Source organism: Bombina bombina, chromosome 5 (genome assembly GCF_027579735.1).
Source record: "Bombina bombina isolate aBomBom1 chromosome 5, aBomBom1.pri, whole genome shotgun sequence".
In the NCBI taxonomy this organism is placed as follows: domain Eukaryota; kingdom Metazoa; phylum Chordata; class Amphibia; order Anura; family Bombinatoridae; genus Bombina; species Bombina bombina.
In genome coordinates, this window is record NC_069503.1 from 87,303,277 (window position 1) to 87,329,015 (window position 25,739).

At 39.5% G+C, this 25,739-nt stretch overlaps 1 protein-coding gene across 1 annotated transcript in view; it reads right to left on the reverse strand.

Annotated features, from left to right (window-relative positions):
- Positions 1–242: 242 nt before the first annotated feature.
- Positions 243–25,739, reverse strand: part of LOC128659942 (gastrula zinc finger protein XlCGF26.1-like) — a 73,132-nt gene continuing 47,635 nt past the window's right edge. Inside the window, exons 2-3 of the mRNA XM_053713532.1 lie at positions 3,873–4,039; positions 243–3,030 (exon numbers count right to left, since the gene is read on the reverse strand). Coding sequence (XP_053569507.1) covers positions 776–2,575 — 1,800 coding nt within the window. The 5' untranslated portion in view covers positions 2,576–3,030; positions 3,873–4,039 and the 3' untranslated portion in view covers positions 243–775. The remainder of the gene's footprint in view (positions 3,031–3,872; positions 4,040–25,739) is intronic.

A 25,739-nucleotide genomic window follows, 5' to 3' on the forward strand; every position in this document is an offset into this window, starting at 1 on the left:
ATGCTCTATAAGTACCCAATAGACAGTAGAAAATCAAGCACAAACTTACTTCAGCACCTCCATAGGGAGGCAAAGTTTGTCAAACTAAATTGTGGGTGTGGTGAAAGGTGTATTTATAGGCATTTTGAGGTTTGGGAAACTTTCCCGCTCCTGGTAGGATTGTATATCCCATACGTCACTAGCTCATGGACTCTTGCCAATTACATCAAAGAAAGGTTTATCCACATGATTTGCACATTAAATATATCTCCCAGATGTCAATCATTTGAGACTGATATTCTTGTTTATATAATTGTCTAACACTCTATTCATATAAGAGTATTTATTCTGTAAATGTAATTATTTTCTCCCATATGTAAATCAAATGTACAACTCCTAACACTGGCATATTAATAAACAACACTGGGGGTGCTTTGGTGGTGAATGGTTGTGTAAACTGGTCAGTATGAGGACAGATTTGTATATTCCTGTGTGGTATTTGGATTCTATCACATTTATATGAGAGAAACTGAGGTGCACATATATAGAGGAACAAAGAACAGCAGGAGATCACTTCCAATCTGGGGCTTTTATAACTGGGATTTAGTAAGAATTATTTACAATAACATATTTTTTGATGCTTCTATTTAGAGAGTTTGTCCTCTTTAGGATAATTGTAAAAAGGTTTGTACACTGTGTATATAAAATGTATTTGTGTGTAAATATTTGGTGTTTTGTGATACCCAATTTCAATAAAACCTTTTCCCACTTTCTAAACATGTGAAAGGTTTCTTCCCTAGTGAATCCTTTCATGATTTCTCAGATTACTTTTATCTCTAAAACTTTTTCCACACTCTGTACATGTAAAAGGCTTTTCCCCTGTGTGAATCCGTTCATGTTTACTCAGACTACTCTTCTCTGTAAAACTTTTTCCACACTCTGTACATGTAAAAGGCTTTTCCCCTGTGTGAATCCTTTCATGTTTACTCAGACTACTCTTCTCTGTAAAACTTTTTCCACACTCTGTACATGTAAAAGGATTTTCCCCTGTGTGAATCCTTTCATGTTTACTCAGACTTCTCTTCTGTGTAAAACTTTTTCCACACTCTGTACACTTGAAAGGCTTTACTCCTGTGTGACTCATTTCATGATATTTCAGATCACTCTTTTGTGTAAAACTTTTTCCACACTCTGTACATGTGAAAGGCTTTTCTCCTGTATGAATCCTTTCATGATATGTCAGACTACTCATTCGTGTAAAACTTTTTCCACATTCTGTACACGTGAAAGGCTTTTCTCCTGTGTGAATTTTTTCATGAGATTTCAGATGACCCATTTGTGTAAAACTTTTTCCACACTCTGTACACGTGAAAGGCTTTTCTCCTGTGTGATTCCTTTCATGATATTTCAGACTACTCTTCTCTGTAAAACTTTTTCCACACTCTGTACATGTAAAAGGCTTTTCCCCTGTGTGAATCTGTTCATGTTTACTCAGACTACTCTTCTCTGTAAAACTTTTTCCACACTCTGTACATGTAAAAGGCTTTTCCCCTGTGTGAATCCTTTCATGTTTACTCAGACTACTCTTCTCTGTAAAACTTTTTCCACACTCTGTACATGTAAAAGGATTTTCCCCTGTGTGAATCCTTTCATGTTTACTCAGACTTCTCTTCTGTGTAAAACTTTTTCCACACTCTGTACACGTGAAAGGCTTTACTCCTGTGTGAATCCTTTCATGAGATTTCAGATTATCCATTCGTGTAAAACTTTTTCCACACTCTGTACACGTGAAAGGCTTTTCTCCTGTGTGAATCCTTTCATGAGTTTTCAGACTACTTCTTTCTGTAAAACTTTTTCCACACTGTGTACATGTGAAAGGCTTTTCCCCTGTGTGAATCTTTTCATGATATTTCAGTCTACCCATTCGTGTAAAACTTTTTCCACACTCTGTACATGTGAAAGGCTTTTCTCCTGTGTGAATCCTTTCATGATATGTCAGACTACTCATTTGTGTAAAACTTTTTCCACACTCTGTACACGTGAAAGGCTTTTCTCCTGTGTGAATTTTTTCATGAGATTTCAGATGACCCATTCGTGTAAAACTTTTTCCACACTCTGTACACGTGAAAGGCTTTTCTCCTGTGTGAATCCTTTCATGATATTTCAGACTACTCTTCTCTGTAAAACTTTTTCCACACTCTGTACATGTGAAAGGCTTTTCCCCTGTGTGAATCATTTTATGATTTTTCAGATTACTCGTTTGTGTAAAACTTTTTCCACACTCTGTACATGTGAAAGGCTTTTCCCCTGTGTGAATCCTTTCATGCTTTATCAGGTCATTCTTTTGTGCAAAACTTTTTCCACACTCTGTACATGTGAACGGCTTTTCCCCTGTGTGAATCCTTTCATGCTTTTTCAGGTCACTCTTTTGTGTAAAACTTTTTCCACACTCTGTACATGTGAAAAGCTTTTCTCCTGTGTGATTCTTTTTATGAGTTTTCAGATTATCCATTTGTGTAAAACGTTTTCCACACTCTGTACAGCTAAATGGTTTCTCCCCTGTGTGGGTCCTTTCATGAGCTATACGTTTTGTCATTTGTATAAAACATTTGCCACACTCAGGACATGTGTTTGGCTTCTCATTTGTGTGAATTCTGTGGTGTTCTAGGAGATGAGACTTATATCTAAAGCTTTTCTCTCATTCTGTAGATTTGAAAGGTCTCTCCTTTGTATGAATTATTTGGCTAGACTGTAGACTTTTCTATCCTTTAAAAATTTTTGAAAACTCAGTAAATGTTTGTGGCCTATCCTCAGGGATAATCATCTCACTAAATAAGGCCTAATTCTCGTCCTCTTGTTTGATGACTAAATTACTCTATGTACATAACGATTGCTGTCCAGTTCCTGACAATTCACCATGTTCTTTAAATATCTGCTGTGATTTCCCCATTGTTGGTGAATAGTCATTGGTGTCTAAAAATGTTTAAGTCTGTGGTATCACTCTGATTCTTCCTGTAGTGAAGGATGGATATGAACTATTCCTGTGTTTGTCTACATAAAAAGAAATTAAATAAAGAAAAATAACAATATTTATTCTTTTTAATATAATCCATTTAAATAAAAAGTCATATTATTTGTTTATATGCAACAAAAAGTCTTCAATTTTTTTGTTTATTTTTAAATTTACCTATAAATCACAAATTAAAAAATGACGACAAAGAATGTTGCATAATGTTCTCAGCCAGGGAATAAGTAAAACTGTATTCTGGGCAAGAGAGGTGGCATCCACCATCCTCATTTAACATTGCACAAGCAACTGCACATGCAGTCCTGCACGACTCATGCTCAACAAGTTGGGTGAGAACATGATGTCTTAATCATCACAGACTATTAATCAGTTTGAGATGTTTTGAGAGGGTAAGAAGCAGTTATTTTACAATACTTTTAAACTTCAGCTGTGGTTGTTTAATTTATATAAACTGCCAAAAACTTTATTACTTTAATAATATTTACTGCAAAATTAAGTACACAAATCAGGGGCGGTTCTGGGGTGGGGAACACTCACTGGGAACAAGGTAGTCATTTAAGTGTAGCTATGGGAGTTCCATGAGCGAGGTTAGGGCAGGGGAAGGTGGAGTTGCAGGTGTTCTGAGTACAGAAGTCTGGGGTGAGGTTAGGCAGTTGTTAAACATAATCTGTCTAAAAGGACAGAGGGGGAGTAGTAGTTTTTACCCTGATCCTCATCCCAATGGGGGTTGCACCTTCTTTATAATGTCACTGACACAAATGTTCTTAATAGATGCAGATATAAATATAATAGTTTATATTTGTTTAATGAGTGATCTATTCTATTTTCCCAGTAATAAAATCAGCATAATATCTATTTTACTCACCCAACACATATGAGTTCATGCTGATAACAGGCTCCAATATCTTTGCTCAGGAAGAAGGTTCCCTTATTCACTTCAGTTACATCAATACCTGATATTATTATTATCGGTTATTTGTAGAGCGCCAACAGATTACGCAGAGCTAATATCTCTCAGTGCTCTGGCCGAGTCTGTAAAAAGTATATTAAATGGTTTAGACAAATAATAATAAATAATGGTTCTTATTAACTGTACGTATGGTATATATAAAGGCACGCATAACCATTCATGTGATACAGATCAGCTGATTAGATTATTACATATGTGATGTTGATTCACCACAAGCATTTAGTAAAGTTAACACTGTGTGTTATAATTGCCCCTTAAAGGGAAATTAAAGTCCAAATTAATCTTTAATGATTCAGATAGGGCATGTAATTTTGAACAACTTTCTAATTTACTTTTATCATAACATTTGCTTTGTTCTCTTGGTATTCTTAGTTGAAAGCTAATCCTAGGAGGCTCCTATGCTAATTTCTAAGCCCTAGAATACTGCCTCTTATCTAAATGTATTTGACATTTTTTCACAGCTAGAGGGTTCATGTGTTTTATATAAATAACATTGTGCTTATGCACGTGGAGTTATTTTAGGGTCAGCACAAATTGCCTGAAGTGCAAGTCTGTCAAAATATCTGAGATAATGAGGCAGTCTGCAGAAACTTAGATACAAGGTAATTACAGAGGTAAAAAGTATATTTCTATAACAGTGTTGGTTATGCACAACTAGGGAATAGCAAATAAAGGGATTATCTATTTTATTAAACAATAAAATGTTGGGTGTTTACTATCACTTTAAATATGAATCTTCCAGATTTATACAACATAATGTTAGAAAATCTATTTATGAGTGAGGCCATATCACAACTTTACAAATATATTATAATCTTTGTTTTCTGTCATTTATATGAAACAATATTTTCTCCTGAAATAAATGTTAAATATCATTTGTTTAAATATAAGTTAAATTGGATACTGCAGTATGGGTATTTTACTTCCTACTAATTCTCACTGTCAGACATTTTGTATTTGTCATGTGCTCCACCCCTGTCCTTTAACTTCTCTTGGTCAATACTGTGTTTTCTTAAATCCCACTGCAATTGGGTATGAGAGAGATAGGCACTAAAATGTTCATTTCAATTGCTATCTTATATATAGAAAAGAAAAGGAAGTGTTTTGTGTTTACATAGAGTAATAACACAGTGAGATATGTTTTTTGACAAGTTCAGTCCATTTAAAAGGACCATAACATAGAATTACAAAACTACAGATGCATAATAAAAATACAATGCAATAAAACGTACTATTAATTTAAAAAGAGAAGTAGATTGTTTTCTGATAAATGTAGTTCTGCACCTGTACCATGTGACAGCTATCAGCCAATAACAGACTCATATTTTTATATAATGTGAACTCCTGCATATGCTAAGTAGGAGCCGGAGCCTGAGGTCATTTAAAGGCTGTGTACAATTTAATAATGAAAATAAATTACAAACAGCTATTTTACATAAAAAAATAAACCTAAAGGTGAAATTTCCCATACACTTTATACTATTTTATACACCGGTAAAACAAGTCATTAGAAACACATTAAAGCAGGGGTACACGCACTTTTTTGTGCTGGGATCTACTTTTCAAATGAGCAGCGCAAATAAAGATAATGAATAAAAATTGATAATAGGAGTAAATTAGAAAGTTGTGTGAAATTGCTTGTTCTAGATCTGAATCAAGAAAAAATAAAATGTGTTTCATATCCCTTTAAGGTTGCATGATTTAGCAGCACATGGATGTGCAAAAGCATAAAGATGTCAGAATTAGGGGTTAGTGATAGGCGCTTGGTTAAATACCTATATAAGACCACAAATAAGAGTATTTCTCCTCAATACTACCCAAATTAAGCTAACAGTATAAATCTAACCTAAAGTGAACTAGGTCACACTAGGAAAATAAATTGTGGCTTCGCAAGAATGGTCGTAAACTAATGCATATACAGGTGGTCCTCGTTTTACAACGGTTCAATTTACACTGTTGCAGAATAATAACCTTTTTTTCCAGTCATGTGACTGCTACTGAAAAGCATTGAGAAGCAGTGCATTTATTAAAGTAGCCAGTAGGTGGAGCTGTCCGCTTGTGTTGCAGCAAAGCCAAGCAAGCTGAAATTAATCAGTTTAACCAGACCTGAGCTATCGAGCAGATTTCAAAGGAACAAGATCTTCCTGTCTATAAATCAGTCCAGATTGTAATGCATAGAAAGAACTGTTTGCAGAAAAATGCAATTGAAGTCTGTGTTGTGTGATTATTTTATTAGGTTTATAATGCTGTTTAGCAAATGTTTTTGTTCATTTAACTTAGTTTAATTATATATTCTGTGTTGTGTGATTATTTTATTAGGTTTATAATGCTGTTTAGCATTTAAAAATCTTCATTTCAAAGCTTTAAAAATAATGTATTAGATGTTACTTATGACATTTTTGAGAGGGGCCTGGAACCTAACTCCCTCGCGTCCCATTGACTTACATTATAAACTGGGTTTCAATTTACAACGGTTTCGATTTACAACCATTCCTTCTGGAACCTAACCCGACGTAAACTGAGGGCTACCTGTAATTAAACCTAAAAGATGAGGGAATGAGAGACTCACTATGTGAAGACTTGCTATATATAAATTAAGCCTCTAAATCAATCAGTGTGGCTAGTATATTTAATGGATATATGTGCGTTTGTGGAACATATGCGTGTAAATAAATATATGTAAGTAATGGAACATATATGGGTTAATAACCCGGTATCTCTAGACCCAGATGGGGTCTGTATAAGCAAGTGGATTAAGCGTAGTATCAGACCTATATAAGACATCTGGTAAAAGATATATTTAATTATAAAATACGGTAGGAAAAAAATAAAACAATATGTTTAAACCACAAAAATAAAATAAAAACAGAGAGGTAAAAATGCGATAACAAATTCACATTATCAAGTAAAAATAAGGAAGTCTAAAAAGTTCCAATAAAGTTCCAAAAAGAGTTCAATATGTATGAGGCAGATCCGGGTATTTCCTGCAGTGATATAGAGCGACAAGAAATTATTGTCAAAGTATGGCAAAGTATACGCTTTAAGGTGCTTACATTTACTTACACCATAAAGTTTAAAGTTGTATCCCACTGGCTCATACCAGGCTTGTCTTAGCCGTTGATGGTTTTCAACTCCGACCAAACTACGGATCCTTCCGGCGTTCAAATTGGTGCCAGACTCTTGATTACACTACGGGTCCTTCCCGCAGTCAAACTCATGCAGAAAAACTCATGCAGAATATTCAGCGATGTATCTTCGGCTTAAACGAGCTACGGATTCCTTACAGGTTCAAAAGCAGATTGCAGCAGAGTAACGTGTTTCAGCTTCAAGCCTTTGTCAAACTCTCAAACTTTGACAAAGGCTTGAAGCCGAAACGCGTTACTCTGCTGTAATATAAATTAAACTTTTATGATTCAAATTTAAACAACTCTACAATTTCCTTCTATTACCAAATCTGCTTTACTCCCTTGGAGACCTTTGTGGCAAAGGTGCTGATTAGTGGTCACACATACAAGCTTCTTGCCATTCTCTCACCTTATGTGCTCAGCTAGCTCCCAGTAGTGCATTGCTACAGGATATCTAGAGAATGAAGTAAATATCATAAAAGAAGTAAAATGGAAAGTTGTTTAAAATATGTTCTTTTTAACCCTTTGAATGCTAATGACAGCTCTGAGCCATCACAGAGTTTCCCACTAGTCACTAGCACTCTCCCACCTTGAGGGAGATCTGGGGGCTCCCAACCGCTTCTACCATGGCGATTGTGCCTATAGAGTGACAGGCATCACTGGGGCTTCCCGTTTTGCGTGGTGACGTCACGCGCAATAACGTGATGACGTCACCGCACAACTTTATTTATACTTAACAATATTAAGTTCAGGAGCAGGGGGCATGCTGCTTAGAAGCCTGTATCTCAGGCATCTAAGCAGCTACAGACCCCCAAGACCCACCATTGGAAAGATAATCGCCTAACCTTTCCAACATTGTAAGTCTTGGGGGTCTAAAAAAAATAAAATAAAATTGTTCAAAAAATAAAAAAAACATAAAAAAAATTTGCACCCGGGGTGGAGTCTAGCCACGCAGGCGGATGGCAGCATACTAAGAGAGCTCCAAAACCCTTAGGCTAGACAATAAATATAAATGGCATAATTCTACCTTAATTTGTTAATTCCTACTTGGGAGAATCTTATCACAGACCGGTTCCGTATTGAGGCACGCCTGCAAAAGAGAAAAGGGGAACAAAGAGCCTGTATCGGCAGTAGACACGGAGGCCTGATAATGAGTCGTGGCATAAGAGCGGATAGAAGCTGAGGCCCTGCAAAATGGGAGTGACTCCCCGCGTGATAAAACTGACAGACCCCTATCAGCACGTATACATAACAGAGTTGCATAAAAGGTGTGAAATCTGCTGGAACAGTTTGATCTGATCTCTAACTAATTGCAGGAAGTGTGGATGAGGGATGCCTTGTAAAAAGCAGAACAAGGTAGATAAACATACACCTATGCGCACATTGAACAAATATTTAACACAAGTAGAGAGTCCTAACCCCTCTTCATGTGAAATCATGGAGACTGCAGCACAAGTACACACAGCACAACCACAGAACGCTGAAGGACAGGCACAAAACTTAATTAATAAAGAAGATCTGCAGCATCTGTCTTCAAAAGAGGATATCAAAAACACAGTCCGTGAAATGCGTGAATTATTTAACGATCTCAGGAAAGATATCAACACGTTGGATACTAGAGTATCGCAGGTTGAAACAGCACACACTGCAAGCTCAACTTCTATTATGCTTATGAACACGGAAATCCAAGGGCAATCAGAGGTAATACAACAACTATCAGACAAGCTCAAAGACTTAGACAATAGAGGCCGTAGGAACCATCTACGAATAAGAGGGGTTTCAGAGACTATCCACCCGCTGGCTATTGAAGGCTACTTACAAAGCCTATTCCGCACGCTAAAGGGAACGCCATCCTCCCCAGAAATACCACTAGAACGCGCCCATAGAGCACTGAGAGCAAAACCTACACCGAAAGCGCCCCCCAGGGATATCATCATTCGTTTTTTAAACTTCAAGGATAAAGAAGATATCCTACGCTGTGCACATGCAAAACACCCGGTGCAACATGCGGGTGAGGATCTACAAATCACCAACAACACTACAAAAGAGAAGAGAGCTGGGCCAAATTGCAACTAAACTGAGAGCACAAAAAGTTCAATACAGGTGGGGCTTCCCAGTGTCTCTGGTGGCTACTCATAACAACAAAAGCGCCATATACAGGCCTGGATCGGATGTACAGGCATTCTATTCGAGTCTCTCAATTGGAGAAAGCTGGCAGTGACAGGACAGTTCTTCTGAACCAGTTGACTCAACCCCTTAAAAGTAACTGCAATTGCGTAGTATGCTCTTTGATGAGAAGATGAGAGAACCTCCACCAGATTGACTTACGCAGTATCCTTTTTGACTTGGTAAAATGCTTTGCCTTGGTATCATTGTCTTAGTGCAGCTATAAATGTTTTGTTATTAAAAAGGATGATTGCTCTAATAATGTTTACTCTAAGTCACAAGCTGCTTTTAGAGCGAAAAGCTGCACTCATGTGAAAGTGTTTCTATATCACGTAGGGAGAAGGGCAAAACGAAAGACTAGACTGTATATAAAAATTTGGACTGTTCCAAGTTAGTACAATGCAAGGTGTACTTATCTTACACAGTATAACTCCTATAAAATATGTTTGCTACTCTTGGTGTATACAGTTAAATAATTGAAAGTAAATTTACTATGAGGGAAGTGGTGCAATGTTATGAGGTCACGAATCTAAACTCAATCCCTCCCCCCTCCCCTACCCCCCCTCTCCCTACCTTGTCATCTTTCCCATACCCCCCTTCCCCCTCACTGTTAATACCATCCTCCTTTTTGCCATTCTAAATATCACCTCTTGGGTAAGTGGCTTTTCAGTCACCAAGAGTTTAGCATCTACTTAATATTGTACTAGTTTAAGGGTTACTACCCCTGTTTAACTTGTTTTGCAATCACACTACAGTTGGTTTCCGATTGTAAACAAAGGCTATTACCTTATCTGTAGTGTATTGTCTGGATGTGATTGTGCACCGGGCTCTTTTTCTTCTACTGCTTTTTATCTAAATCCTTTGTAACAAACTTTTCTTATCTACTTTATTCTCTTCTTGAGACTCTCTTCCCCTTCCTTTCCTTCCCCCCCCCTTTTTTTTTTTTTTATTTAAGGATGAATCCTCAAAGCAGCAGGTTTGTCTCTCATGGTCTTACCTTAACCACAATCAACACTAAAGGATTGAACAATCCAGGTGAGGTAAGAGATCTATAGCTTTTAATTCACTTAAAAGTTTACACAGCCATGTTCTCTTTATCCAAGAAACGCATTTCCGTAGAGGTAAGGAACCGAAGTTGTTCAATACGCAATACCCAACAGCCTTTTTTGCCTCTGGCACATCAAAAAAGAGTGGAGTTGGAATACTGATCCACTAATCTATTCCCTTAAAGATCACACACATAGAGAGGGATCCAGAAGGCAGATACTTGGTTTTGATAGGTATCTATATGATCATCTAATAACTCTAGCAACACTCTACAGTCCAAACACTGATCAGCATCTGTTCATGACCAAAATTTCAAAACTCCTCCTAGATCTTGCGTAGGGCCCGATATTTCTCTCTGGTGACTTCAACTTGACAATGGACTCACGACTTGACACGTCCAATGGTACTACCAGTACTCCCAATCTATTAAGACAACTATCTCAAATCTCTTATTGCATGATGCATGGAGATTTATGCACCCAACAAGTAAATATTTCACATACTACTCCCCCCCACATAATAAATACTCACGTATAGACTATTTTTTCACTGACACGATTGGACTTGATATGGTCACATCTTGCTCAATTGGATCAATTACCTGGTCAGACCATGCACCTGTCACTTGCACCATACAGTTGTCCGATCTTCCCTCCACAACATATATTTGGAGATTAGATGACACCCTGTTGGACAATCCTGTCATAAAACTAGAAATTCAAAAGTCTCTGACTGACTATTTAGCACATAATGACCCCTCATATACTTCGCTTAAGAATTTTTGGGAAGCACACAAATGTGTTGTGTGAGGGGAATTCCTCAAGCACAAGGCGCGCCTTAATAAGCAATACAGATTAAAACATAACCAACTGCTGAAAGATATCGCGCACTTAGAAGAGACACATAAGACGAACCCGCTGGACAAGGACACTAGAAAAAGCTTAGAGACTGCCAAAAAAGAACTTAACGACCTATTAATGCTGGCTTACCAGTGTAAGATGTTGGCGGTAAGGCAGCAATACTATGAGGGTGGTAATAAACCAGGGAAATTGCTAGCTAGGTCCATACGCAGATAACAACTAAAAACACACATACACTTTATTCAAGAGTCAGATGACAACGACCAAGGTAATTACTTGTCGGCAAGACAACAAAAGTTAGATCAATATTTGGCTGCAATTAAGTTGCCACAATTAGACTCTGAACACAGGGATAGTCTTGATGCACTCATTTCTTTAGAGGAACTCACCCAGGCTATTAAGGACTTCCCCAGCGGTAAGAGCCCTGGACCAGATGGGGTTTCCCCTAGCTATGACAAGTCATTTATTAAAACCTTAGGCCCTCTGATTCTCCAACTTTTTAATGATTTGGTGAAAGACCCCACAATTGCCAGTACGATGCTGGAAACCCACATTGCAGTCATTCCTAAACCGGGTAAACCTCCCACTTCCCCAGCAAATTTCAGGCCTATTTCGTTACTAAACACGGACGTTAAGATACTAGCCAAAATACTAGTGAACCATCTTAATAAATACCTACCTGGTCTGATCTCAACAGATCAAGTGGGTTTTGTACCAGGTTGAGAAGCGCGGGATAATACCAATAAAGTGATCTAACTGATAAATTATGCACAGGTTGAGGGTGTGCCTATGGCCCTATTCTCGACAGATGCGGAGAAAGCCTTTGATCGCGTTGATTGGCTTTTTCTGAGGCAGGTCATGAAGGTAATGAACTTCGGAGAATCCTTCATTAATATGACCTTTGCATTATACTCGGCCCCAAATGCTCGGGTGAGATTAAACGGAACATTGTCAGATACACTTATCATAACAAATGGGACCAGACAGGGTTGCCCCCTGTCCCCACTACTTTTTGCCCTATCAATTGAAGAGCTGGCACATAAAGTCAGGAATAACCTAAACATCAAAGGGATACAAGTAGGCAACATGGAGCATAAACAAGCACTTTATGCTGATGATGTTCTCTATACTCTCACTAACATTGATACTTCCATTCCTGAGCTATTGAGAGAAATTGAGGAATATGGTACGCTTTCAAATTTTCATTTAAACCTCTCAAAATCTGAATTGCTCAATATTAATGCCCCAATTGAACATACTCAGCTCCTGGCTACAAAATACAAAGTCCCTATAGCAGCCTCAAAATTGAAGTACCTAGGTATATACCTATCCGCTAGCCCCTTAGACCTTTATAAATACAACTATCTGACTCTGCGGAAAGAAATAATAAATTACTTGTCTTCTTGGAGAAATAAATCATTGTCCTGGCTAGGAAAAATAGGCCTAATTAAAATGAATATATTGCCGCGTATTTTATATGTGATGCAAACAGTCCCAATTTATTTACCAAAAGATTTCTTACCCCCACTTACAACGGGCTACAGAACAATTTATATGGACGGGTGTAAAACCGAGAATACCTAGAAAAACGTTGTATCTTCCTCGTGATAATGGAGCTCTGGGGTTTCCTGACTTGTCTTTGTACAGACGGGCCATACTGCTACAGAGACTGATTGAGTGGTCACATAACACCACACAGAAACAGTGGGTTAGGCTAGATGGGCAGATTCTTCAGATGCATAATGTTGGAACCTTGGTGTGGGTCCCCGGGCCGAAACGCCCTAAATTACTCTATAAATACCACTTAACATTAGAGACTCTGCGCGTGTGGGATAGGTTATTAGCCACCAGCACACACATATCTTCACTTCACTCACCGATGACCCCAGTTATAGAAAACCCTGAAATACCATACCACGTGCTAAGTAAACGCATGTCCTCGCCTTACAGTTTAAGAGCAGGCATCTTACACTTTGCGCTAGAGGATGGTAGGTTGCGTTCACAACACAACATGTTAGAACATTATGGAGAAATCTTTTCTTCCTTGCTACGGTACCACCAATTAGCTCATTTCTTGATACACCACAAAAAAAAAGTCAATTTCCTTAGGGAACTCACACCATTTGAGCTTTTATGCACGGGGTGCCTCCCGGGAAAAAGATTGATATCAAAAGTTTATAAATTGCTTCTGGTGCCGCCAGAACAGGGACCTCAATAATATAATAGATGATGAGGATTGGCTGAGATTGTTCAGATTGGTGAGACGCTCTTCTGTTTCAGCTAGGGTGCAGGAAATACAACTCAAGCTGCTGACTAGATGGTATTATACTCCAACAAGACTACATCAGTTGTTCCCATCGGCTAGTGCCTTGTGCTGGAGAGGATGTGGTGAACCAGGCACGCTTATGCATATATGGTGGTCATGTCCTAGACTTACAAACTACTGGACGTCAGTTCTCAGGGAAATGTCAAATAGATTAAAATCACAGATACCAAATACGCCAGAAACAATATTATTCTTACATCTCCCTGACACTAAAACAACTCACACTCTGGCCCTTCTCTTGATAATGCTAACTGGAGCCAAAAAAATTATCACTAAAAAATGGAAATCTACGGAGGTCCCAACACTCTCCGATTGGCACTCCTCAGTAGAGGAATTGTTGACATTAGAAAGACTACATTATCTTAAGACTAACCAAATGGCTACATATGATATGATGCTGGCTGTCTGGAACTCTGCTCCCTTGTGACACCTATAAATGTACTCTATCACCCAAAATGCCGTTTCGCTTGAGCAGCTGTGGGAGCCATTCCCCCCCCCTCCTTTCTTGTTCTTATCCTCTTTTCCAGCCTGTCCCAGGCGCATCTTTGTATCAAAAAATAATTGTTATGTTTATGTACGTTTATATAATTGTTTTTGAAAAATTGTTAAAATTTCAAGCTGGATATGAAAAGAACGAACTAAGAAAATCTAGGATATTGTAGTTCTATTGATCTCACATTTGTTCCAATTACAGACTAGATTGATACATTGTCAAGTACATGATTCTGCTTTAAAGTCCTGTATATGTAAGGATTTACTTGAATTCTGTATAACTGAACAATACGTTTAATAAAGCTTGTTTTTAAAAAAAATAAAAAAAATAAAAAAAAAATCTTAGCACCCAGGTGGGAAAGTGCTTAGCACTCAAAGGGTTAAATAATGAAATACATTTGGGGTTTCTTGTTCTTTTAAGCGAAAACCAAATTTACAGGACACTGTCCCTTTAAGTCTGTGATCATGTGACATAAACAGCAGCAGCTGAAGGTGCAGAATACACTTACTAATGCCTAGATTTAGAGTTCTGCATTAGCCGTCAAAACCAGCGTTAGGGGCTCCTAACACTGGTTTTGGCCGCCCGCTGGTATTTAGAGTCAGTCAGGAAAGGATCTAAAGCTCACTTTCCAGCCGCGACTTTTCCATACCGCAGATCCCCTTACGTCAATTGCTTATCCGATCTTTTCAATGGGATCTTTCTAACGCCGGTATTTAGAGTCTTGGCTGAAGTGAGCATTAGAAATCTAACGACAAGACTCCAGCCGCAGAGAAAAGCCAGGAGTTAAGAGCTTTCTGGGCTAATGCCGGTTCATAAAGCTCTTAACTACTGTGCTCTAAAGTACACTAACACCCATAAACTACCTATGTACCCCTAAACCGAGGCCCCCCCACATCGCCGCCACTCTAATAACATTTTTTAACCCCTAATCTGCCGACCGCACACAGCTGCAACCTACATTATCCCTATGTACCCCTAATCTGCTGCCCCTAACACCGCCGACCCCTATATTATATTTATTAACCCCTAATCTGCCGCCCCCAACGTCGCCGCCACTACACTATCAATAAATTAATTAAATAAAATACCTACAATTATCTACAATTAAACCTAACACTACACTATCAATAAATTAATTACATACAAATACCTACAAATAAATACAATGAAATAAACTAACCAAAGTACAAAAAATAAAAAAGAACTGTTACAAAAAAAATAATAATTTACAAACATTATAAAAAGATTACAACAATTTTAAGCTAATTACAACTACTCTAAGCCCCCTAATAAAATAACAAAGCCCCCCAAAATAAAAAAATGCCCTACCCTATTCTAAAATAAAAATTGAAAAGCTCTTTTACCTTACCAGCCCTTAAAAGGGCCTTTTGCGGGACATGCCCCAAAGAATTCTGCTCTTTTGCCTGTAAAATAAAACATACAATACCCCCCCAACATTACAACCCACATACCCCTAATCTAACCCAAACCCCCCTTAAATAAACCTAACACTAAGCCCCTGAAGATCTTCCTACCTTGTCTTCACCACGCCGGGTATCACCGATCCGTCCAGAGGAGGCTCTGAAGTCTTCATCCAAGCCCAAGCGGGGGCTAAAGAGGTCCATCATCGGGCTGAAGAGGTCCATCATCCGGCTGAAGTCTTGATCCAAGCGGGGGCTGAAGAGATCCATCATCCAGCTGAAGTCTTGATCCAAGCGGGGGCTGAAGAGATCCATCATCCGGCTGAAGTCTTGATCCAAGCGGGGGCTGAAGAGATCCATCATCCGGCTGAAGTCTTGATCCAAGCGGGGGCTGAAGAGATCCATCTTCCGGCTGAAGTATTCTATCAAGAGTTATCTTCAATCTTCTTTCTTCCGGATCCATCTTCATCCCATCGATGCGGAACATCCATCCTGGCCGACGACTTCCTGACGAATGACGGTTCCTTTAAGGGACGTCATCCAAGATGGCGTCCCTCGAAGTCTTCATCCGATGGGGCAGAAGAGGACATCCAGACCGGGAGAAGGCTTAATCCAAGCGGCATCTTCTATCTTTATCCATCCGACGAGGAGCAACTCCATCTTGAAGACATCCGGCGAGCATCCTTCCAGCACAACGACTAACGACGAATGACGGTTCCTTTAAATGACGTCATTCAAGATGGCGTCCCTCGAATTCCGATTGGCTGATAGGATTCTATCAGCCAATCGGAATTAAGGTAGGAAAATTCTGATTGGCTGATGGAATCAGCCAATCAGATTCAAGTTCAATCCGATTGGCTGATCCAATCAGTCAATCAGATTGAGCTCGCATTCTATTGGCTGATTGGAACAGCCAATAGAATGCGAGCTCAATCTGATTGGCTGATTGGATCAGCCAATCGGATTAAACTTGAATCTGATTGGCTGATTCCATCAGCCAATCAGAATTTTCCTACCTTAATTCCGATTGGCTGATAGAATCCTATCAGCCAATCAGAATTCGAGGGGCGCCATCTTGGATGACGTCCCTTAAAGGAACCGTCATTCGTTGGGAAGTCGTCGGCCAGGATGGATGTTCCGCATCGGCGGGATGAAGATGGATCCGGAAGAAAGAAGATTGAAGATGCCGCTTGATAGAAGACTTCAGCCGGATGATGGATCTCTTCAGCCCCCGCTTGGATCAAGACTTCAGCCGGATGATGGATCTCTTCAGCCCCCGCTTGGATCAAGACTTCAGCCGGATGATGGACCTCTTCAGCCCGATGATGGACCTCTTCAGCCCCCGCTTGGGCTTGGATGAAGACTTCGGAGCCTCCTCTGGACGGATCGGTGATACCCGGTGTGGTGAAGACAAGGTAGGAAGATATTCAGGGGCTTAGTGTTAGGTTTATTTAAGGGGGGTTTGGGTTAGATTAGGGGTATGTGGGTGGTGGGTTGTAATGTTGGGGGGGGCATTGTATGTTTTTTTTACAGGCAAAAGAGCAGAATTCTTTGGGGCATGCCCCGCAAAAGGCCCTTTTAAGGGCTGGTAAGGTAAAAGAGCTTTTCAATTTTTATTTTAGAATAGGGTAGGGCATTTTTTTATTTAGGGGGGCTTTGTTATTTTATTAGGGGGCTTAGAGTAGGTGTAATTAGCTTAAAATTGTTGTAATCTTTTTATAATGTTTGTAAATTATTTTTTTATTTTTTGTAACTTAGTTCTTTTTTTATTTTTTGTACTTTAGTTAGTTTATTTCATTGTATTTATTTGTAGGTATTTGTATGTAATTAATTTATTGATAGTGTAGTGTTAGGTTTAATTGTAGATAATTGTAGGTATTTTATTTAATTTATTTATTGATAGTGTAGTGTTAGGTTTAATTGTAACTTAGGTTAGGATTTATTTTACAGGTAATTTTGTAATTATTTTAACTAGGTAGTTATTAAATAGTTATTAACTATTTAATAGCTATTGTACCTGGTTAAAATAAATACAAAGTTGCCTGTAAAATAAATATTAATCCTAAAATAGCTACAATATAATTATTATTTATACTGTAGCTATATTAGGGTTTATTTTACAGGTAAGTATTTAGCTTTAAATAGGAATAATTTATTTAATAAGAGTTAATTTATTTTGTTAGATAAAAATTATATTTAACTTAGGGGGGTGTTAGTGTTAGGGTTAGACTTAGCTTTAGGGGTTAATAAATTTATTAGAGTAGCGGTGAGGTCCGGTCGGCAGATTAGGGGTTAATACTTGAAGTTAGGTGTCGGTGATGTTAGGGAGGGCAGATTAGGGGTTTAATACTATTTATTATAGGGTTATTGAGGCGGGAGTGAGGCGGATTAGGGGTTAATAACTTTATTATAGTAGCGGTGAGGTCCGGTCGGCAGATTAGGGGTTAATAATTGTAGGTAGGTGGTGGCGACGTTGGGGGCGGCAGATTAGGGGTTAATAAATATAATATAGGGGTCGGCGGTGTTAGGGGCAGCAGATTAGGGGTACATAGGGATAACGTAGGTTGCAGCGGTGTACGGCGCGGCAGATTAGGGGTTAATAATAATATGCAGGGGTCAGCGATAGCGGGGGCGGCAGATTAGGGGTTAATAAGTGTAAGGTTAGGGGTGTTTAGACTCGGGGTACATGTTAGAGTGTTAGGTGCAGACATAGGAAGTGTTTCCCCATAGGAAACAATGGGGCTGCGTTAGGAGCTGAACGCTGCTTTTTTGCAGGTGTTAGATTTTTTTCCAGCTCAAACGGCCCCATTGTTTCCTATGGGGGAATCGTGCATGAGCACGTTTTTTAAGCTGGCCGCGTCCGTAAGCACCGCTGGTATTTAGAGTTTCAGTGGCGGTAAATATGCCTATACGCTCCCTTTTTGGACAGGAAAAAAAATAACAGGCACTGCAAGCCAGGTAATATTGCCTATAAAAAGTCCCAATTTTATTCAAAGATAAATATGGTAAATACCAATCCAAAATACAGGAGACCAACATGAAGGTAACTCACAACAGGTAAGGGTGACACACAGGAGACTGTCTCCTGTGTGTCACCCTTACCTGTTGTGAGTTACCTTCATGTTGGTCTCCTGTATTTTGGATTGGTATTTACCATATTTATCTTGGATTGGTATTTACCATATTTATCTTGGATTGGTATTTACCATATTTATCTTGGATTGGTATTTACCATATTTATCTTCAAATAAAATTGGGACTTTTTATATGCAATATTACCTGGCTTGCAGTGCCTGTCATTTCTTTTCCTGTACAACTTTGGTGCTGGATTCGGCACATCCCGAATACGGCACTCCTAGGGCAGCCCAAGCGGCCTTGCGGCCCCACAGCACACTTCCGGTTGGACGGATCGAGGAAGCGTCTGTGCTAGAGCAGTAGGATTCTACACTCTTTTGCTCCCTTTTTGGAGCCTAACGCAGCCCTTCTGTGAACTCTAAATACCAGCGGTATTTAAAAGGTGCGGGGGGAAAAAAGCATGCGTAGCTAACGCACCCCTTTGGCCGCAGAACTCTAAATCTAGCTGTAAGGTCTTTACTAACAACAAGAATCAGTCACAGATCAGTGGGATAAACGTTCTGATGATAAACAGGTGCAGCTAATAGAAATAAGAAATGTATTATAAAATAACCTCATTAGAAATAAAATAATATGCAGATCACAAGATATTTATGATTAGATCAGTAAATGTGATGAAACTGATACAACAGGGCCATAAGCTGAGTGATATTTATTACTGGAGCAAATAGCAGCTTCAGACTAATATTAAATGAAAAGGGTTAATCTGGGCTCTACAGTTAATTATAAACCTATAGGGAAATACAGGATTCTAGTTGGCTGATAGTTAAAAATCTATTGCTCATTGGATAACAATCCCCACACATGTATTATTGGACAGACCTACTCAAGCTTCAAAATATTGTCATATAGATGTCTATTGTCCCCTCTGGTGTCACATGAATACAGAGTCCCTGCCTCCTCCTCAGGGTGTGATTATCATATGGATAAGTAAGGAGGAAACAAACTGTTTATTTAAATGTGAGAGATTTTTCTGTTGTGCCCAAAAATATCTCAGGATACAACAAAATATTATCAGCCAGATTACGAGTTTTGAGCGCTATAGGGATTTAAACGACCGCAACAAAAGCAGCGTTATTTCACCCCCTTATATCGCTGCTATTATGAGTTTAAAAAAAGCAGGCTTGTGCAATCAATATGGTTGCGTTGAGCTCCATATCGCACCGAAATCAAGCGCTACTTTGACGTGCTCATGCACGATATCCCCATAGACATCAATGGGGAGAGCCGGCAAAAAAAGAAGCCTAACACCTGCGATCGCGGAATGAAAAGCTCTGTAACACAGCCGAATTGATGTCCATGGGGAAAACGTATTTAATGTAAAAACCTAACACCCTAACATAAACCTAGAGTCTAATCTGCTGCCCCTAACATACAGTTATTAACCCCTAATATGCCACCCCCAAAATCGCCGCCATCCACATACAGTTATTAACCCTTAATCTGCCGCCCCCAACATTGCCGCTACCTACATACAGTAATTAACCCCTAATCTGCCGTCCCCAACATCGCCGCCACCTACATACAGTTATTAACCCCTAATCTGCCACCCCCAACATTGCCACCACCAACATAAATTATTAACCCCTAATCTGCCACCCCCAACATCGCCACCATCTACATACATTTATTAACCCCTACACAAAGATTAGACAAAGGGCACTATATATGCAAGCTCCTCCTGTATTCAAGTTAAACGTGGTATTGAGTTTACCCTATCTACTGTGTTCCTATGTGTGGCGGAGTGGTGCTAGCATTAATTCAACATACAAAAAGGACCATCGGAACTAGGTTCCACAAAAAGAAATGCTATTTTAGCACTCTGTGCCCAGACTAGTATATAAGTTGGGACTTAGGCTAAATAAAATATAACTTTTATTATTACAGTTAAAAGATGGGATACAACTCACAAATTAAAATCCCTATCAGAAATTATTATTTTTATTAACCCCTAATCTGCCACCGCCACCATCATCGCCACCCATACATACATTTATTAACCCCTAATCTGCCGCTCCCAACATCGCCGCCACCTACATACAGTTATTAACCCCTAATCTGCTGCCCCCGACATCCCCAACACCTACCTACATTTATTAACCCCTAATCTGCCGCCCCCAATGTTGTCGCTACCTACCTACACTTATTAACCCCTAATCTTCTGCCCCAACGTCACCGTCACTATACTAAAGTTATTAACCCCTAAGTCTAACCCTAACCCTAACACCCACTAACTTGAACATAATTAAAATAAATCTAAATAAAAATTACAATTAATACCTAAATAATGCCTATTTAAAACTAAATACCTATAAAATAAATCCTAAACTAGCTACAATATAACTAATAGTCTACCTAGTTAAAATAAATACAAACTTACCTGTAAAATAAAAAGAAAACCTAAGATACATACAATATAACTATCAGTTATATTGTAGCTAGCTTAGAGTTTATTTTATACATATTTAGTTTTAAATAGGAATTATTTAGGTATTAATTGCAATTTTTATTTAGATTTATTTTAATTATATTAAAGTTAGTGGGTGTTAGGGTTAGATTTAGGGTTAGGTTTAGGGGTTAATAACTTTAGTATAGTGGTGGCAATTTTGGGGGCAGCAGATTAGGGGTTAATAACAGTAATGTAGGTTGTGGCGATGTTAGGGACAGCAGATTAGGGGTTAATAATATTTAACTAGAGTTTGCGATGCAGACATATGGCGGTTTAGGGGTTAATATGTTTATTTTAGTGGCGTCGATGTCGGGAGCAGCAGATTAGGGTTTAATAATTTTATTTTAGTGTTTGTGATGTGGGAGGGCCTCGGTGCGATATGGGAGGGCCTCGGTTTAGGGGTTAATAGGTAGTTTATGGGTGTTAATGTACTTTTTAGCACTTTAGTTATGAGTTTTATGTTACGGCTTTGTAACATAAAAGCCATAACTACTGACTTTCAGTTTACGGTATGGATCTTGATGGTATAGGCTGTACCGCTCACTTTTTGGCTGGACAGGCAAATTCGTAATACCGGCGCTATGGAAGTCCCATTGAAAAAGGACTTTTGGAAAGCTGCGGTAGTTACGTTGCATGACGGAAAAAAATGTGTGCTGTACAGCTGTACCTACAAGACTCGTAATAGCAGTGGTAGTGAAAAAGCAGCGTTATGAAGCTTTTTCACTCATAACGCAAAACTCGTAATCTAGCCGAAAGGAAGGGACTCTGATTTACGATAACTTATTTTGATCTCCGTACACATTTTTTGCCATGCATGAATAATATATTTAAATGAGTACAAGCAAGATATATTGCTAGGAATTTTTTGCGAAGGGATGATGTACAATCGATTTCAAAGCGAAAGGAGTGACCAGTCTAGATTCTACTTCATAGAAAGTGACATAATCGTTCTCCGTTATCCAGTCTAATGCAAACTTACATAAAGCTGCATAATTATGTGTGTAATAATTTATGTATTTACTCTGCTGATATCTTGTCTTCATCTATGTGATGTTTAAATCTTGCAAATATGTATTATAGTTCCTAAATTTATAATTTCACTAATGGTATAACCCTAGCCTCTCCCAAATTCTATTGTCTGGTTTTTTTAACTTATCTCACTGTGAATAAAAATTTCCCAATTTGCCTTTGACTGTCTTTGATCATGTCATTACCTAATGTATTGCATTCAGCTGAATGCTCTGGCCTATAAATTTAAACACTGCTATGGGGAAAGCAATGCAGGGGTCGCAATAAAGGCTTAGGTAGAAATATTGTAAGATCAATCTTTTAACATCTCTTAAGTGAACATTTATAAGTGAGGCACATAGAATTATACAAGAATTGAACAAGGATTGTACAAGGGATAAGGCAAGTTCTGTTTCAATACTGAGTTTTATACACTGTTTGACTATTTTGTAAAAATGCTAAATATCTTATTATTCCTTTTTGCCACCTTTTGTCTGTTTAAAAAACTACTTTACTCAATTACTCCTTACCCCTCACCACCTGCACTGCTCATTAGCCCATCTCTCTTAACCTCACCTTACTTTTGTATTCATGAACTTCACACATTCCTAAAGACTCTCTCTCCCCCTTGCAACTCATCACAAAAACAGTCTCACTACTGCAAATCCGCATCTCATCTCATGTCACTCTCCCTCTTGCTCATACTAGCTGCTGGCGACATCTCCCCTAATCCTCATCCCTCACAACTTCCTTGCCCCACACACCCATGTGTACCCTTCAATAGACTTCAAAAACAAAACTTTGGTAACCTTAATCTCATTCCTCTTGCATCTAAAGCCACCACCCCCTTCAATTGCGCACTTTGGAACTCTCGCTCTGTTTGCAACAAGCTCACTTCTATCCAAGACCTCTTTATCTCCCACTCTCTCAATCTTCTGTCTCTCACAGAAACCTGGCTCTCTCCTTCTGACACTGCTTCCTCTGCTGCACTGTCACATGGGGGTCTCCACTTCAGCCACACTCCTAGGTCTGACAATAGACAAGGAGGTGGTGTTGGTATTTTATTTTCCTCTCATTGCACCTTTCAATAAATACAGTCCTCCTCTTCCCTCACATTTTCTTCATTCGAAGCACACATGATTTGCTTATTCTCTGCCTTCTCTTCACACGTTGCAGTCATATACTGCCCCCCCCCCCGGCTCCACAACTATATTTCTAGATCACTTTGCCACCTGGCTACCTTATTTCCTTTCCTCAGATACCCCTGCACTCATTCTCAGTGACTTCAACCTCCCTGTTGATAATCCACTGCCTCCTCTGCAAAACAACTTCTGCAACTCACTTACTCTTTCGACCTGTCACAATGGACTGACTCTCCCACTTACAAAGATGGTCACTCCCTTGATCTGATTTTCAGCTATCAATGCACTATTTCAAACTCACCTTTTTCTCTTTCTGACCACCACCTACTCACTTGTAACATCACCTCCCTCCCTACAACTCTCCCTCCTTCTACCCCTCAGACTAAACTTCACAGAAGTATCAAGTCACTAGATCAGCAACAGCTCGCTAGCTCTCTTGAACCTCTTCTCTCTTCCACCCCCTTTTTTTCTGTCCTGATGAATCTATCTGCCACTATAACTCCACCCTTACATCGGTCCTTGATAATCTGGCCCCACCTACCATAGCTCGGAAAACATACACTCATCCTCAGCCCTGGCATACTCCTCTGACACGGTACCTACGTAGATGTTCCCGTACTGCTGAGTGACACTGGAGGAAATCTCTGAGTTCTGCTGACTTTCTTCACTATAAATTCATCTTGAACTCTTACTATTCTGCCCTTAATCTATATAAGCAACATTCCTTCTCTACTTTTATCTCTACTCTTTTTTCAAACCCAAAATGCCTGTACTCCACATTTAATACTCTTCTCTGTCCACCCCCACCTCCCACCACAACTTTTCTCTCAGCTCAAGATTTTGCCAGCTACTTCAACAACAAAATCGACTCTATCAGAAATGAAATCAGCTCTCAACATACTACCGGTCTCCCACCCCCTCAAAAGCTCACAATCATCCAAAACCCACATAGCCATATATTTAGCTCTTTTGCCCCTGTTACAGAGGAAGACGTTTCTGCCCTTATACTATCCTCTCACCTCACTACCTGTCCCCTCGACCCCATCCCCTCACAACTACTCTCCTCACTCTGTTCTACTCTTACCCCTATACTCACACACATCTTCAACCTCTCCCACAGCACTGGTATATTTCCCACATCTATTTAACATGCATAAGTCACACCTATCCTCAAAAAACCTTCTCTCGATCCAACCTCCCCATCCAAATACCGCCCTATTTCCCTACTCCCTCTTGCCTCAAAGCTTCTTGAAAAGCTAGTATATGCACATCTATCCCATTTCCTTATATTAAACTCCCTCCTTGATCCACTGTAATCTGGATTTTGATCCCTTCACTCCAGTGACGTGCAGTAATAGGAGGCAGGGGAGGCAGTGCCTCCCCTGTCCAATGAGGAAAAAAAAAGATTTAAAATCATATTTAATAAAAAAAAAAAGTGGTTTTTATTTTATTTATTTTTGGCCACGCCCACCTACGTCCCAAGGGTACCACCCCTTACTTTATTTCCAGTATGTAACTGTGTGTAATGTGCGTTGAACGTACACTGCGTTGTGCGCTACTGCGCTTGCGCTGAAAAAGTGAAGTAACACATCCAATGTTGCGCAATTAGGAGGCAGTGAGCCAGTCCGCTGCCATCCATTGAATTGCGCAACATGGATCAAAGTGTTGAGTCTGCTTCACTTAGCTGCTGCGCCACCTACTGGTGACTCGCCGGGCACTCTACAAGCTCAATGGAGGCGGTTCTCAAAACCGCCTCCATGATGAGCTAGTTCACTGACCCAATCAGCATTCAGCAGCACTGTGGGGAGGCGTGCCTGGGCTGCTGAATGACAGGTGGGTCATGTGACCGTTTGTGACGTCGCGCAACGCGCGCAAAGAGAGTGAGACAGACTGGCGGGAAGCGACTCAGTGTTGTGGAGGGAGTTCCTGAGCTGCTCTGCGTGCTGCTGCCTAGTGTGCCACAGTCTACCTAGTTGTTGTGGCTGACTGTGTTTAGGAGGTAACCGTTTGTCCTGAGGAGAGGACAGGACTGTCACTGTGTGCTGCACTTAGCGCTACCGTAGTGGCTCTGTGCTGCCTGGAGGAGTGGGGACTTGCCGGGACTCTCAGAACTTCTTCTTGGACTCAGACTCGAAACAGTTACAGAAACTAGGAGGAGGAGGACGGAGGAGCGGATCCCCAGTGCCACGTGGGGTGGACCCGGTGCAGTCAGACCAGAGTCAGTGACTGTGAAGTGAGGCGAGCTGTGACAGTGACAGAGTCAGTCACCGGACCGGATTCAATATTCTCAGGTAAGTAAGCACTGCAGTCAGGAGACTCAGGTCCTCCCAGTCCCACTTGGAATAATATATACAATGCATATTTTAAGTATTTTAGCTTTTTGTAGTGATCTCTGTTTAGATTAGACAACCAAACCAATCAAGTATGTTTTCAAAATAAATTATGCAGGATTTTTGTTGTACCTTATTTTATCACTAGTACCATTGTAAATTATTTTTGAATTCCATTATATATAATGCAGTTAAGTAAGTTAAATATTTTTTACAGTACTGCTATTTTATTTAGTAGATAAAATGAATGAAAAACAAAC